At 43.8% G+C, this 16,323-nt stretch overlaps 1 protein-coding gene across 4 annotated transcripts in view; it reads left to right on the top strand.

Moving 5' to 3' along the window:
• Nucleotides 1-364: 364 nt before the first annotated feature.
• The window catches only part of Lcp2 (lymphocyte cytosolic protein 2), a 46,894-nt gene continuing 30,935 nt past the window's right edge, over nucleotides 365-16,323 (top strand). For 3 of the 4 annotated variants that reach the window (XR_015630164.1, XR_015630165.1, XM_087569570.1), the window contains exons 1-3: nucleotides 365-650; nucleotides 4,751-4,813; nucleotides 8,098-8,144. Coding sequence is in view for 2 of the 4 variants with exons in the window: in XM_087569570.1 (XP_087425696.1) it covers nucleotides 573-650; nucleotides 4,751-4,813; nucleotides 8,098-8,144 (188 nt within the window). In the remaining 2 variants the exon portion in view is untranslated. 4 annotated transcript variants of the gene reach the window in all.

Raw genomic sequence — 16,323 nt, forward strand, 5'->3', positions numbered from 1 at the left:
ATCTCAATCTCTCTCTCTCTCTCTCTCTCTCTCTCTCTCTCTCTCTCTCTCTCTCTCTCTCTCTCTCTGTGTGTGTGTGTGTGTGTGTGTGTGTGTATGTATCTATTTCTGTCTCGCTGTGTCTCTGTGTGTGTGTCTATCTCTGTTTCTGTCTCTGTCTCTCTGTGTCTCTGTCTCTATCTCTGTGTGTGTCTATCTCTGTCTGTTTCTGTCTCTCTGTCTCTGTCTCTGTCTCTCTGTCTCTCTCTCCTCTCTGTTTCTCTGTCTCTCTGCATTGTGAGTCCCCAGAACTGTCCTTCCTTGTTTACTTATTTAGAAGGCAGCAGAGGAAGTGGTAAAGGAAACTAGCTGAGTCGTTTTCTGAGAAGAGACCATATTTGTTCACAGGGGAAGCCGCTGCTTTTGGGGATCTGGCTACAGCAGAAAAGACTCCTGCTCAACAACGGTGTTCCTGACGGTAGCTGGAAATCAGAAGAACCAAGGACACCACTGAACTCTGGATCTGGGCTTTTTCTCTGTTCATGGCTGCAGCACCTCTCCCCAGTTTGTGAGCCTCTCCCTGAATAGCAGCCATGGCCTTGAAGAATGTCCCCTTTCGCTCAGAGGTCTTAGCCTGGAACCCAGACAACCTTGCTGATTATTTCAGGAAGGTGAGTCTTTCCCTCTTGTGCTTCTGGTTGGGCTGGTATGCCTTCAGTTGGGTGGGCAGAGACTGGAGGTGGAATCTGGATAGAATGTGGAAGGCGTACGGGATAGTTGTGGATACTAGGAGACAGACAGACATTGCTTTCTTGGTAATGTGTCCTGAAGAGAAAGATGAAGGAGGGGGCCCTCAGCTGCACAAGTCCCTTGTACATACCACCTGTGCATCCAGTGCTTTACAGACTGTGTCTTGCCAGACACAACCCACTGTCATGGGAGTTCAGTGTTATCTTATTAACAATCTACATTGACAATGTTGTGTCATAACGACATTATTATTTTGCTCAGCTGAAAAGTCAACTCAGGGAGTTTAAGTGGTTCAAAGCTCTTAGGTCCTCTGCAATCAGGTCGGATTGGAGTCATGCCTATCCAGCTTTAAAGCACATGCTCTGGATTGCAGAAGCATACTGTGGTAAAGACTACTCACTAGAAAGGGAGATGGGGAGTCCTGGGGTAGGAAAATGAACAGGCAAGTCAGGAGGGAAGGACAGAGAGCTGGATGAACACTAGTGTTTTTGACATCTAAGGTTCATGACCCTGGAAGAGGGCTAGAGTCTCTTTATTGGCCAGAGTCTCACTAGAGCTTTATGAGAATCCTGGAAAGCCGTTCAGAAAGCAGACATGAGCCCTAAGATAGTTAGGGACACAGAAGACAAGTTCAGCAGACTTAGAAGTCAGGCTGGACCAGAGTTCTATTGTCCTGATTTCCAGGATAGAAGGAGTCCTTGTTAACTGTTAATGGGGACCACATATCTGCATAGGCATATCCCAAGCCATTAAACTCCTCTTGGGCACCCATGCCAAAGAGGTAAGAGATCTTATGAAAGACATGAGCTTCTATTGTTCATATCCCTGTATGCTGTCTTCATATTCCACTAATATTCCAGGCAGTGATGAAGATGATGTTCTAAAGCTAAGATCACAGACGTCATCTACTTTGACTCCTATTTTTCTAAAGAATAGAGACCCAAGAGGATAGAATAGGCCCCTTGGGGCATATAGTCAAATCTGTAATCTTTACAGCGGTTCCTTCCCAACCTACAGTAGAAAATGTGAGCATTTTGTACTGGGTGTGGCATGGCAAGAACACTGTGCACAGATCCTGCTATTTGCCACCTTTTGTGAATCTCATTTTGGTTACTTTTCCCTCCAATAAGCTCATCACAAACTTTCCACACTGTGGGTGGAGATGTGATTAGGCAATTGACTTTTGAGGTATGTTTTTGAAATACTTTTCTCAACTAGGAACCAAGTAAGGTAGGGCAGAAAGGCACAGTTTGCTGTGGCTCAGTGGAGACCTGAATTAGCTCAGTAGAGCAGAGAGAATGGGGATTGAAAATTAAGGCAGGGAAGTCTGTGGAAGAATCAGGAAACACAAAGGGCCCCATATTCAAGTGTAACTAGGGGATTATGTAATTCCACAGTGCCACAGATACTGTGTGGGTCAAGTTCCCTTCTTCACAGGGCGGGCCTGTGGTAGAAAGCCACATCCTAGGGATAGGCTTTGTCTTCTGGAGGGAAAGAAACAAGGAAGCCAGGGGTAGGGCAATTGGCAATTCTAGAAGGACCATTTGCCTACCAGAGACACAGAGACCCTTCAGACATCCAGCTCATCAGTCCCTAGAGAAAGCACTCTGTGCAATGACCACAGAGTCACTTAAAGATGCTCTTTGGAGATGAGTTGTACATGTAAATGGTTGACCAGCAAGTGTGATTTCTACAGAAGGAGTAGGGTTGGGTCATTGTGACTTCTAGCCAGCTTTGGAGTCAGACATGTTTTGGATTAAATGTACTCTTTCCAGCTAGCTTAGGGACTTCTTTTTGTTGCCTCTCCTTTGTGTACCTGAACTTTCTAATCAGTGAAAGAGAGGCATGAACAGTAACTAACCAGATGAGATGGAGGTGGAAAGGAAATGTGTGGGAGGCATTGAGTTCTATGTTCTATTGTCCTGCTTTTATAACCACCCCCTGCTGGGGAAGCTCAGACAGCCTAGGGAGACTTTGTGTCACATTGCCTCCGATATGTGTGTCTTGCCCTGCATTTGGGATAGAAACCATGAGGATTAAGGCCATAGTCTACTCATTCTTAACTCCTCCAATTGGTTTGGTCCTGGTAGGAGAGCATTCCTGGGCCATTTAGATAGTCACTGGCTTATAAAGTCGTGTGTTCCAACCCTGTTGGGTTTCTACCTCACCATGTGACCTTAAGCCAGACCATTCTCTCTGAGCCTCAGTCACCATCACCTACAAAGCTGAGTAACCACTTGATCAGTGCCTATCAATCCTGAGTGCTAATCAAAATTATTGAGGTACTTGTTAAAAATACAAATTTTAGATCCCAAAACTCAGTTCTTATTGGACTACATCAAATTTCCAGGTTCAAGGCTAGAACTCTAGCTTTGGTTTAGAGTCAAAACCAGCACTCTACAGAACCAGCAATTCATCTGAGAGTGATCACAGCAAAATGAACTAAAGGAAGCTGGTAGTTCCAAGAGCCTGCTATACACCTGGCATGTGGGTCAAGGAGATGGCAGGGTATTGCAGATGCTATCTGCTCTGGACATTGACCTAGAAATCAGCTTCCTTAGTGCAATGCTCAGTCTGCCCTTCCAAACTAGGAGGTGACAACAATCGTATTTTAAAATTATTATTATTGAGACAGGTCCTTGGAGTATAGCCCAGCTGGTCGGTCTTGGACTGACAATGGTTTCATCCTTCAGTCTCAATCTCCTGGGTGCTAAGATTATAGGCGGGTGCCACCACACCCATCTGTTTACTTTTTGTTTTTTTTTTTTTGTCATAAGATACTGATTTTAAAATTTCCTCCAAAGAAGGTCGAAATGTTTTTGAGAAGAATCTAAGGTCCCCAGAAAAAAAAATATTTCACCTTAAATATCCCAGATCTCAATCTTGGAGGTATTTTAGATGTGAATTTTTGTCAATGTGAGGTCAGTGCGTGCCACAGTCATAGGTTAGCTTTGAAAACTAACTGAGACCTAAAAACACTTACTTCTGTTAATTTCATCACTGTGTTCTGAGAGTCTGACTTCAACAATTTACCCTACATTAAAAAAATAAGTAAATGGGGGTTGGGGATTTAGCTCAGCGGTAGAGTTCAGTCCCCAGCTCTGAAAAAAAATAAAGAAAAAAAAATAAGTAAATGAATGACCACTGTGAGGTGCACAGTATCTGGATGGTGTATTCTGCTGGCTCCTGATTACACACTGTGTGCACTTGAGTAAGTGACATTGTTACTTGAAGACTACTCTTCATTGAAACATTAAAGCCATGCTCTGAAGCTGGGTTGTCACCTATGTCACCTTCCACTCATGCAACACTCTCTCTTTCTCATCCTTCACCCACAAAGCTTGGGGATGAAGTGCTATACAGCTGGTTTTGGGCCTGCCACACCCAGGGCTAACTAGTAGCTGCACACACAGAGCACCCAGGGTAGGGTAGCTACTGACCTCATTGCTGAGCTGGCAGCCTGGGAAATAACCTGAACATTCAGTGGTTAAAAATTATGGGAGTGATTCAGTACACAGATATTGAAAACAAGTTTGTCATGGTACCAGACAGTGCTTATGTTGTTGTTTTGGGTCATTTAAGAGAAAAAAATCACCATAACAAGACTGAATGTGAGTTAATTCCTTCATCATGCTCAGAAATAGTCTAGGTTATTTAAATGGCTGAAAGAGTTACCAAGATTATCTTTGGGGGCAGAAGACAGGAGCTGGCATTTCGTTTCTTTTGTCAGTTCCTTTCTGCTCTCTTGACTATTATGTGGCCATCCTTCTTGAGCTTTAAAGACAATGTCTTTTCAGAGGTACTGGTCCCAAGGACTAGAAAGCACAGTTTCTCTATTTTAGAGAGTCCAAGGGGGTCGTAAAAGCATGGCTAATGTGGGAACCAGGTCCCTCTGTTAGACAAAGGATAGGAAGGGGCTGGCTATCCACAAGTACCACAAATCATTAGGTTCAGGGGAAGCAAGTTGTGGGGAGGCATGAGAGCCTGTGGCACTGATGGCACCTTGCTCTTCTCTGTGCAGCTGAACTACAGAGACTGTGAGAAGGCTGTGAAGAAATACCACATTGATGGCGCTCGGTTTTTGGTAAGTTCTCTCCAGTCTTACACATTGAAACCAAGAATATGCTGTGCTTTGTCTAACGGCTGCAGGGTCAACTGGTCTACCTAGTCCCTATTGTTCACGTCTGTGGCCAATGCCCCACAAAGCCCTTTGTTTTGATTAAAGAGTTGGTAAGTCTTTCACCAACTCTCAGTGTCCTGTTTAGGAACCTTGTCAGCTCTCACATAGACAGCAAGATATACCCCAAAGACATACTGAGTTTAACCACTCACCCCAATACATACAGAGTTGCACTTTGAAATTCCATTTAACTGCCATGCACATTCTGAGAAGCCCAAAGTAGGTTCCAGGAGATACCATGAAGAACTGAAGATTTTTAGTCCTTGTTGCTAATTCTGCATATACTTCCATTGAATGGACTAAAGGCTGACCAACCCTCTTCATCTCCATTTTCCCCTAACTACAGAATGTGCACACTGACTGTGAAACATGCATATGATGGCGCTATCCCAACTCTAATCCCACAAACTTTAACTATAGGCCTATGGTTCAGGTCCATATTGAGTCCCTGCCACTAAAGGGAAAGTGGTCCAGTTCTGATGAAGGCAGAGAAACTTGGCTACCAGGGAGGTGGCTTTCAAATTGTATGTCAATATGTCATAGCAAAAATCTTGCTATGAGACTTAAAGCTAGTTGAAAGGGACCAAGAAGTCACATGCTACCGCTTGCTACACAGCACAACCATTCATGTCTTACATACATCGCTGCTTTATACCTGCTTTGGTTGCTTTAGTGATGGTAAGCTCCTCCTACCACCTGCAATCTTCCTCCCTTTTCTGTCAACTTCTGAAGTCAGAGACGAGTTCTTTTTCCATCCAAATCATGTCAGAAGCTTGGGACAGAGACAACATTAATATAAGACTTTTGCCTTCATGAAATGTTTTTAGCAGAATGATAACTTCATAAAGGCTTTTAACCATCTCATTTACAATCGAGGAAATATATGCAGAGGTGTGAGAATTTTTTGGCCTACATCACAAATCTAACTTGTTTAACTCAAGGCATGCCTTTAGCTTAGTCTTATGGTGTGTAGGGTTCTAGCAATGGTATTTGTTCTTACTGACCTCTGAATGAACGGAATCTCTTGAGTTTTATTGTTGCTATTCTTGTAACAACACTTACCCTGTATATTTCATTCTGATGCTTTAGCACTGAGAAGAGGAGAGACATACTTTGAGTAAAGAGGAAGGGCAATATCTTTGAAGAGGGTTGTTTTGTGGTTGCCCTGCTGCCTTGGCTAATCTTGATTAAGCATTTGTCCCCTGTCCATAATTCCTCTTTGCTTTCACCTCTGATGACTGAACAAGTGTGAAGGGTCACAGTTAGGGGGAATAATAATGGCACTTCTCACCTCTGTGACTTCCCCCGCAATACCCTATGTGAGTGTCAGGCCTGAACTGACTGATAAGATAATTGTTTCCTTCCTTGAGAGATAGTATCTGTCTCCTCTGTTCCAATCTCTGGGACCTGTAAGCCCTTCAGAGACACCAGCACAACCCAACTTACCCTGTGAACAGCATGGAGTGAAAAGGGGGCAGGAGGAGCCAAAGAACAGGGAGGAGAGCCCAGTGCTTGCCCCAGATGCTGGGGTATTCTGAAATGCACAGTTCAGCATGGATGCTGTGACTAAACTTTGGAAGTCTTGATTCAAGCTCTTGTTATTCATCTCATACCTGAGCTAGCTCTGAAATATCCAGGACCATTCTATTATTGAAGCAACAGTGCTTGCAACCCACATACTCTTCCTCTTCCCTCTCCCTCTCCTCTTTCCTTCCTTTCTTCCTTCTTCAGTGTGAGCTAGTAGAGTCACCTAATCTGTTGTGATGCCACTTCTGTTTAACACTGAGAAAAGAGTATTTTTTTCTGGTGATAAATGCAAAGATGGACTTTGGGAAGGTATAAGGAAAGAAGGGGTGTAATAAAATGAACAAGTCTCATGGATGAGAGACTTCTGGATGAAGTCCTGAACTTAGGTTCCATTCAACCTATGGAGAGCCTGGAGGTCCTGAGTTAATCATTCCGAGTTGACCTCTCCGCTTCTACATACTGCATGTATGTGAGAGGGTGAGGGTAGAGAGTAAAAAGGTAGAGAAAAAAAGGACAGTTCTGTCATATACTGTGTTTACATTCTATTTGGAAAAGCATATAATAGTCCAATAGCAGCCGGACATAGTAGTAGATGCCTGTAATCCCAGCAATTGGAGGCATCTGCAAGGAAACGATGAAAAATAACCACTCTTCTGGAGGCCTCACCCAGTAAACTGTAGGTTACATCTTACTGGCCACAGTGAGTCATATGACTTCACCATCAACAAGGAAACCTCGGGAGTTAAATGTTTTGCACAAACACATTTTCTGCCCTGAACCAAATTGAGGTTCTGATGGTAAAGACAACAGAAAAGAACAGACACTGTGAGGCAAGCAGCCCTGTCTGGGGACGGGGACCTCGTCAAACCCCAGTAAAGATGAACCCAGGATTTCTGGAGGGTTTTGCAAGGAGAGGAGGAAGTGACATCACACAGCAAAGCTCTCAATGCCCATTTCAGTATCTCTCATCTTCCTTCTCAGTTGCTTTCCATGTTCTAGAAGCTTTTCTTTCCCAATATCCTCCTCTTCTGTCCAGCCATGACCATGTACACCTCCTCTGTCTCTTTCTCAACTCTCCCAAATTGTATCCTCCTCTCATTTGCTTCCAGAGTGTCCCTCTGGAAAACCTTCAACTCATTGTGCCACACTCTGAAAACAGTCTTGACCTCCCACCTTCTAGGTTTATGTTTGCTCCCTTCATCTTTCCTCTATAACTCAGGCATCCTGACAGGAGTCTTGTCAGAAAATGTACCACAGGTTAATAAGGGATGGGCCTGATGCTCCCACAAGAGCCTTGCCAAGACACCTCAGCTTGATCTCCTTTATTGACACTAGACCCTAACTGTTCCCTTCTCATACATGACTGAGTGGGGATCTGAACCACAGGGGAAAGTAAAGGGAGTATGTTTCCTAATTTTGCCCATGAAAAAAAATCTGTTTAGTTTTACAGATTTTCCTCATGTTTGTTTGTTAAAATCCTCCCTGTTTATAATTCAGGAAATTTCAGGTAAAATTTCAATTATTTCAAGTTCCTTTTGAAGAAGCAAACCCATGGGTGTTGCCCTGACCATGGCTCTCTGTCGCTCGGTCCCTTCTAATCCACCTGATCAGGGACCTGCCTGTGTATTTTAACCTGCCTGCTTTGTGTGTCTTCTTTTCAGAACCTGACAGAAAACGACATTCAGAAGTTTCCTAAACTGAGGATGCCGTGAGTATACCCTACTGGTGGGCAGCAGGATGGGGGCAGATTGAGATAAGGACCTGTTCAGTGGAAAGTGAGTCAGGCGTGTATCAGTGTGATTTTTAACAGTAAAACCATTAGGGAGTTTGAGGACAATGGTGGAGTCTGAGAAAGAGGAGTCACATAGAAGAAGGAAGTAACAGATCCAGGGCTGCTAGCGGTTGGATGCTTTCTTTACCCAATACAAACTTCAACACTAGATTGTGTGTTTCACTTCCTGTCTTTTTGATGGGGTAGCTTGGGCCTATGAACACAGTACCAAAGTCAAGAAAGCCTACAGTTTCATTGTGGCATCTTTTAGAAGATTTGTTTTATTTTAAAATTATGTGTTTGCCAGTGTATTTACGTGTGGGTATGTGCATGAGAGTAAAGGTGTGTGGGTAGACCAGAAGGATGGCTCAGATCTCCTGGAGCTGGAGTTACAGACAGTTGCAAGACAGCTGATGTGGGCCCTGGGAATAGAACTAAGGCTCTCTGTAAAAGCAGTCATCTCTCTAGCTCCTCTCAGAATCTTTATTGACTCGTTTAAGATTTCAGGACCTCTGGATCCTGGTTAGTAAATGAATGTGGACCCATAAGTAATGGGAATGGAGATCATTTTATCTGTCAATATTGACTTCTTACACTAGCTGCTGGTGGTGTGGTGTTAAGAAGAATGTTAAGGAAAAGGAGCCATAATCGATTAGTAATGTCTACCCTGGGTACTGAAATGAGATGTAGTAATATGCATATCATGACATGTAATTTTCATTGTCCTCACGAAGACCTCAGGTGCTCAAGTATTGAGGCCAGGCAGTGATGAAAGTGTATAGGGTAGGACAGGTTGCCAACATAAATCCCTTTTGAGTTCTTTGTTTTTTGTTATCCTTGAATACAGTGTCTCATGAGAATTTCTTTTTTTGCATAAGGACAGGAAATTCTTGTTTTAAAGATAACCAACACAGAGGTTGATTGCTGGTAAAATGGTGGGAATTAGTGTTGGATACAGCAAATCACGTATCATATGATCCATCCTGAGAATGCAACAGCCAATCAGTTTTGGCCATTGTGGACCCAATGACGGTTAATAGTCAGATTGATCAAAAATAGCTGGACACCTCTTGATTTTTAAATATTGACTCAAATGTTTCTAAACATTATGAAAATCAATATAAAGCTGGCCATGAATTGGACCTACCCTTGGTGCTATGGGTTTGAAACATCTACTTTGGGCATTCTCTAGAGTCCCTTCTCTTGTTCTAAGGGCCTCAGAGTACATAATGATAAAAATAAAGCACTCCCAAGAAAATAGGAAGATTTCTTGACTAGGTAGGAAGTCCAGTGGAGTTCTAACAAGAACCGATATAGTTAGCCTGGCTACTGGGTCTCCTTTGTCCAGAAGAGGGAAGGAATGAAAGCCTTAAGAATTCACCCTTGAAGCTGCCAATCTTTGTTAGATCCTCTAAAATTTTTTGTAAGTGCATGTGGTTGATTCAATTTAGGTTAAATCTAAGACCCAGTTCTACCAGGCCACAAGGTATATTTCCGTAGCTATGGGTACATGGTGCTAGTCCCTCTTTATTTGTGGTTTTGCTTCCCATGGTTACCATTACCCATGATCCATTGCCTCTGAAAATACAGTAGAATAAAATATGGAGAGGGGGAGAGGGGGAGGGAGGGGGGAGAGGGAGAGAGTGAGGGGAGAGAGAGAGAGAGAGAGAGAGAGAGAGAGATCATTCACATAGCTTTTATTTTACAGTATGTAACATTTGCTCTATTTTGTTAATGGTTGTTATTAATCTCCTACTGTGTCCAGTTTGGAAACTGGCTTTTATCATAAGTGTTCCTGTATAGGCAGAATCATCATTTTATATCAGGCTTATACAATCTACATCTTCAGGCATATCTGCGGGGGACTTCCTGTGCTCAAAGGGTGGTGACTTTATATAAGGAATACATACGCATTTCCATGACTCCATAGAGTGACACTTTAAACACAACCAGGTTTTCGTTAAAAGTCGGGCACACGGGAATCAGAATTGTTGGCCACTGACTTAGTCCCCAGAAACTTTAGGCTTCGATCATCCTATGTTTTGAAGTCATCAAAGGTTTCGCAGATTTTTTTTTTCTCTCAAAACAAATGGGAAGTATAATGCATGGTCCATATTCTATTCTGACAGGGCTCAGGCAAATCTGATGCCTATACCTCAAGTGGGATTCGTCCTTATCCTTAGCAACTTAACAGACCATTTTCACCACAGAAACCCAGCAGCAACTCCTTTGCTTACCCCCAGTCTCCAGTCTTCAGCCTGGGGCAAAGAGAGCACTCACCTGGGTCTGTTGGATCCTCAAGTTGAGGAGGCAGAGCTCACTCCAGGAGATGAGAGTCCATGAGAGTCCATTAACCATGTACCTGAGAGGAGAAAGCAAAATAGAAAAATTGGGAAAATTCCGGGATCCTTATCTAGTAGGATGCCAGTCAGTCTATGCATAGTAGGAAATCTGGATCTGACCTAAAAACCTATCCAATCAGAAAGGTAATAGGAACCAGAGGGTTGAAAATGGTGCCCGTTTCTACCAGCCACGTACCAGGATGCCCAGATTCAGTCACCAAGGAGAGTGTACAGAAAGACCTTGCTTCCAAAATGAAGAACTGTCAGGCCTAATCTAAATCCTGTTCTGGTTCAGTTAAGTGAATCTTAAAAACAAGGCAGAGGGGATGCAAACTGTTTCCAAGCAACTTAACTACATCCTCAAATAAAAAGTATCCACGGGGTTGGGGATTTGGCTCAGCGGTAGAGCGCTTGCCTAGCAAGCACAAGGCCCTGGGTTCAGTCCCTAGCTCCGAAAAAAAGAAAAGAAAAAAAAAAGTATCCACAATTAAACAAAAGCAGTGTGTACCATCTAATCAGTATCACACAAGGAAATACAGGTAAATATGACGGTGGAGGGAAATAAACATAGCTGTCCCAGATAGTTGGAACTATTGGAAAGAGTACTGTGGTTGGGCTCCATGGGTTCAAAGTCAAGCTGGGGTACAGGAAACACAAACTGATCTGCACAGAACTTCAAGAGATGAACGTATTTGAGATGATGGGTAAACTGCTGTAGTTTCACCCGAAACTAGGTTTTGCAGAATCACATGTCAGTGTCCTAGTTACTTCTATGTTGCTGTCATCAGCATTATACAACCAACAGCAACTTGGGGAAACTGGCAGATCACAGTGCATCATCTAGGAAGCCAAGGAAGGAACTCAAAGCAGGAACCTGGATGAAGGAACTCAAAATAGAGACCTCTGAGGAACAAAAATAACTGCTTGCCAGCCAGCTCCTAGGCTCACATTCTGATATTTTTTCTATACATTCCTGTCCTCACACTGTCCTCACCCACAATGTCCTCCACACTGTCCTCAGTGTGGTGAATCTCTTTCACCAGCTAGCAATCAAGAAAATGTCCCACATTCTTGCCTACAGGCAATTTCCTGGAGACAGTTTCTCAAGTGAAGTTCCCTCTTCTCTGATATCTCTAGTTTGTGTAAAGTTGATAACGACTAACAAGATGAGTCACGGAACATGAACCCAGAGCAAGAGAAATTATCCAAAATCAAAGGGAGGAGAAAGACCATTACAAAGCCAAAGACCGTCAGGGAACTGGGGGATGACTTAGGGCTGGGGGAGGGCTCAGAGAGCTGTGGGAATGGCTGGGGAGCTAGGGGATGGCTCAGGGAGCTGGGGGATGGCTCCGAGCTGGAGTGCTTGCCTAGCAATGACAAAAACATTGCTCTCCAGTGCTGGAAGTGGGCAGAGCATCTGGCAACTGTGGGGCCACTTCAACCAGCTGAGTGTGCAGACCTAAGGTTCTTCAAAGACGTGCCTGCTGAGTAGAGGAGAAATATAAGTAAAATACACGAGGAAATAGTAGCCAAGAAATCCCAGAGTTGGATAAAAGTCCACAGATTCAAGAGGCATCACAAACCCTAGTCCCAAGAAACAGATGGACCACTGCTCTGTGGTGCATTACCATTGAATTTCCCCAAAACAACTGACTAGCTAGAGATAACCAGTGAGGAAAAAAATCACCAGAGTAGTCAGAGAAAACACATGGAACTCTGAGGCAGGACTATGAAGATGGGGGGTGGGAGGGATGGGGCTTCTGTCAGAAATAATGTCACCTAGACGATCGCCTTAAACACTGAAAGGAGGACGCCTCAAGACCAATGCCTGCCCAGTGACTAGTTCTTTCAGAGAGGAAGGCAGAAACCTTAACCAGCTGGCTTTGATTTCATGTTTACTATACTTACTGCTACTTGCGCAAATAACTGAAATGATATGTCTTAATAATTACTTGTCTGTGAGATTCCTGAGAAGGTTAGAGCCCTCAGAACATTTCTGCCTTTGCTCAAAGGACAAGAGGGATAGAAAGAGAGCTATGGGAGTGGAGATAGCTGTTGTGCTCGTGTCTGCTTGCAGTTACTCATCATTAGAACTGTGCCTGGTGTGCAGTAGGTGATCAGTAAATGGGTATTGGCCAACGGCTGCCAAGAGCAAGTAAAATAGAACTTTTCCAGACACATAAAATCTGAAAGAGCTCATCCCAAATGCTAACCCAGTCTATCGCCATTGTTGGAGAATGTCTCCCAGGAGAAATGAAATGGCACCTGTTGCTAATGTGGATCTTTGTGGAAGGATGCAAAGTGTCAGAAATGGTGTTTCTGTGCCTGTCAATATATATTTGGTCCTTTGAGGACATCTGAATTCCTATACAAATTACTACGCTGTGAATTCTTCATTTGTTTAGCAAGATGCCTACAATGTCTCAAGACTTGTCATGGTGGGACTATAAAGAAAAAGGGACAGTTCTATCGTATATTGTGTTTACATTCTATTTGGAAAAGCATATAATAGTCCAATAGCAGCCAGACATAGTAGTATATGCCTGTAATCCCAGCAATTGGAGGCAAGAGCAGAAGGGTTAGGAGTTCAAGGCCAGCCTCAACAACAAAATGAGTTAGAAATTAGCCTGGGCTATATGAAACCCTGTTGTCAAAAAGGGGAAAAAAGTGAAAACAGGGAAGGAAGATAAGGAGAAGTAATAGAAAGAGGGGATGTAGATCATTCTAGAAGGAAGCATATTGTAAAAGCACAGGGGATAGGATATTCATTAGTACTTCTGTGTCAGAGTCTAGGGCATGTGCAGCAGGTCAGAGGAAAACAAAGGCTGATATGACTAGTTGGTATGTTCAGTTCACAGGTAATAAAGGCCCTGGGAGTCTCTGTAAGTAAAAGGTAATGAAGGGAGTGTATCAGGAAGCACAGTGAGGAAGACTTACAGCTCAGATCTGTCCAGGGAAGTATGAAAGAGGACTTAGAGGAGAATCAGATGAGCGCATGGGACCAAGTTAGATGCGTACAACCTCATACTAGCAAGAGGCTGTAAGGACTCTGGGCACTCAGTCTCAGCTCCCTAAGCCTCTGTTTCTCTTCTGTAAACTAGGGATAATAATGCGATTAACCTTGAAGGGTCAGTGGGAAAATTAGAGGAAACACTGGGGAAATAAAACAAACTAAAAGCAAACAAATTCACTGACTAAGTATAAGCTTGTCTTTTATGTAAAACCTTTGTAGGGACACTTTCCTGTCTTTACTAGGTTGTTTTTTTTTCTACTAGAAAGAGAGGATTAAAGAAAAGCAAAGGCTTGAATCTATGGGGTGAGAGGGGTTGGTTCTAAAGCTGAATTTGCCTCCTCCCTCCTAAGGTGAAGTCACTTAGTCTGAGCCTCAGTTTTCCCATCTCTACAAGGAGAAAGTAGTTGTCAGGGAAGGAGGAAGATTAAAGTACCATAAATTCTTTGGCTCTGTCCTTATAATATAGATATTTAACAATTACTATTCCACCATCTTCTACAGAGATTGACTTGTCTTGAACATTGTCCTTAGGGCAAAGAGAGATTGCAAACAAGTACAAAAACAAAATAAGATCGCATGCCTCTGGGTAGTTCTGTGTCCTTCCCAATTACCTAAAGTACCAGAGTTAAATGGAGAGCCACAACTGGTCAGTGCATGGAGAGTGAGAGACTTTGGTGTGTTCAGTCCAAAATGGGATGTCTTCATCCAACCACTTCCCTGAGGGCTCGGGGAGCTTTTTGGAAGTAGTCATAGGTTCCCACCCCACTCCACCCTTAAAGCTATCTGCAGTTGACAGAAATGCAGAGAGCAGTTTTCTTCAATGGAATCTCTAGCATTGGCTTAAAGTCAAAACCAGTACGCTACAGAACCAGCAGTTCCTCTGAGAGTGACCACTGACTGTATAAACCACAGTTCAGGGCAGGGCCCATGCCTGGCGGTAGTAGGCCAACACAAAATGAACTCTGTAGTCTTTCGTAAAGAAAACAAACAAAGTTAAGTAGATTTTATGACAATGGTTGATTTTGTAATGAAATTTTCTTTCTGTAAATGCAGTCACTCTCTCAGGACATAGTTAAAACCAAGACACCCTTAGTATTTTAAGGATGAGGGCATCTTAGAGAAAATGGTGACAGTTCCCTTTACAGAGCCTAGGCTGAGCCTCACACTGAAGCCGAGAATGGTGAGGCAGGGCATCGGTATGGGTGGTGCAGGCAGTAGATAGGCGTGAGCTGACACCCGGTCATTAACAGTCACGTATCCAGCACGTACCGTGATTGTGATTAGATCCAGCAGGGGAGCAGCACAGAGCCAACCGTTCATGTGTCACTCCTGATAAGGGGCAGGCTTCCTATTAGTGAAGGCTGATTTCTGTCTCATCTGCAGAGTGCTTATCTTATCTCTATACCCAAGGGAGAGAAGGCATCGGGGAAGGAGCAGAGGGGGATCCTCGGAAGAGAACAACGTCCTTTACCTACAAGTAAATAATCAGTCCCCAGCAACACAGAAGGAATTGGTAATTTGAAACCCATCTCCAGCATGCATTTTCCCTCTACCATCCACTGGCTAATTCCAGTCCAAGTGCCCAGCCTCTCACCATCCTTCCCAATCAGGGGCACTCCCAATCAGCTGCCACATATTGTCATCTAACGGAAGTTTAGGAAACTCTACTTAAGGGCTCAGCCGCATGTGGACACTGACTCTCAGCTGCCAAGAGTTTCGAAAACACAGCTAATTACAAGTGCTTGCCACTCAAATGGCTGGGAGGCCCAAGTAAAACATAGGCAGGAAGCCCATCTAGAGAACCGAGCGGTCATGTTGCTCCCTGAGATTTTTCCATCTCCATGTGGTATTCTCCTGAGATCTAAGAGGCCATGAGAGGCCCTTCCTGAGTCATCAGACAGACATGTGACTCTTCTCTGGCTAAGGAAGGATTTGGAAAATCTGTCTCTTGGTTCAAAAAGGAAGCTATTTTAAGGTAGAGAACACTTGGTTTCCTTAGAGAAGGCTGAAATTGGAAGCAGAGGCCATGATGGTGCTGGAGTTTTGGGAGGAGGACTGAGACCAGGGTTGGAGAAGACACCCTGACAGTGACACTCCAGGCAGGTGCACAACTTTATCCTGCCCTGGGTCTTGAGGTATGGCATACTGGAGAGACCTCCAGGCAAGATATCAGCTTTCCCGGGGAGCATGTCATCCAAAATAGGGGTAGGAAGCATATTTACTGATCAAGCTATGACAGGAAATAGCCTTCCCTTCACACTCATTGGCTACTAGACAGATTCATTTGGGGCATCTGAGGCAGCAAAACTTGAATTTGTGTTAGACAAATTTTGTGTGTCTCTGTGTCTCTGTGTCTCTGTCTCTATGTCTCTGTCTCTGTCTCTGTTCCGCCCGCCTTTGCATTTCTTTCTTCTTGAATGATAACCACATTTAGCTCAAGGCCCACAAGTGAAATACAGTTGGTATTGATGCCAGAATGGACTATCAAGAAGAGAGCTGTAGGAGCAGATTCAGGTCAATGAGGTCCTGTAGTCTCTTTCACTCCACTCTCCAACCTTCGTACTTACAAACATCCTTCTCTTCTTTCCTTCTTTTCCTCTTCCTTTTTATGAATAGTACTCTCCATTGGAATCAAGAGTGACAGGTGTTGGTTGCGTTGCAAGATTTTCTGATCATTAGAACTGCCTCGGGCTTGGAGTTCCTCCCCACCCACTGTGGGATTCTGTGGGGAGGCCTGGGGACCTATGTGACAGGTGTGTAG

This window comes from Rattus norvegicus, chromosome 10 (genome assembly GCF_021556685.1).
Source record: "Rattus norvegicus strain SHRSP/BbbUtx chromosome 10, alternate assembly SHRSP_T2T, whole genome shotgun sequence".
Taxonomy (NCBI): domain Eukaryota; kingdom Metazoa; phylum Chordata; class Mammalia; order Rodentia; family Muridae; genus Rattus; species Rattus norvegicus.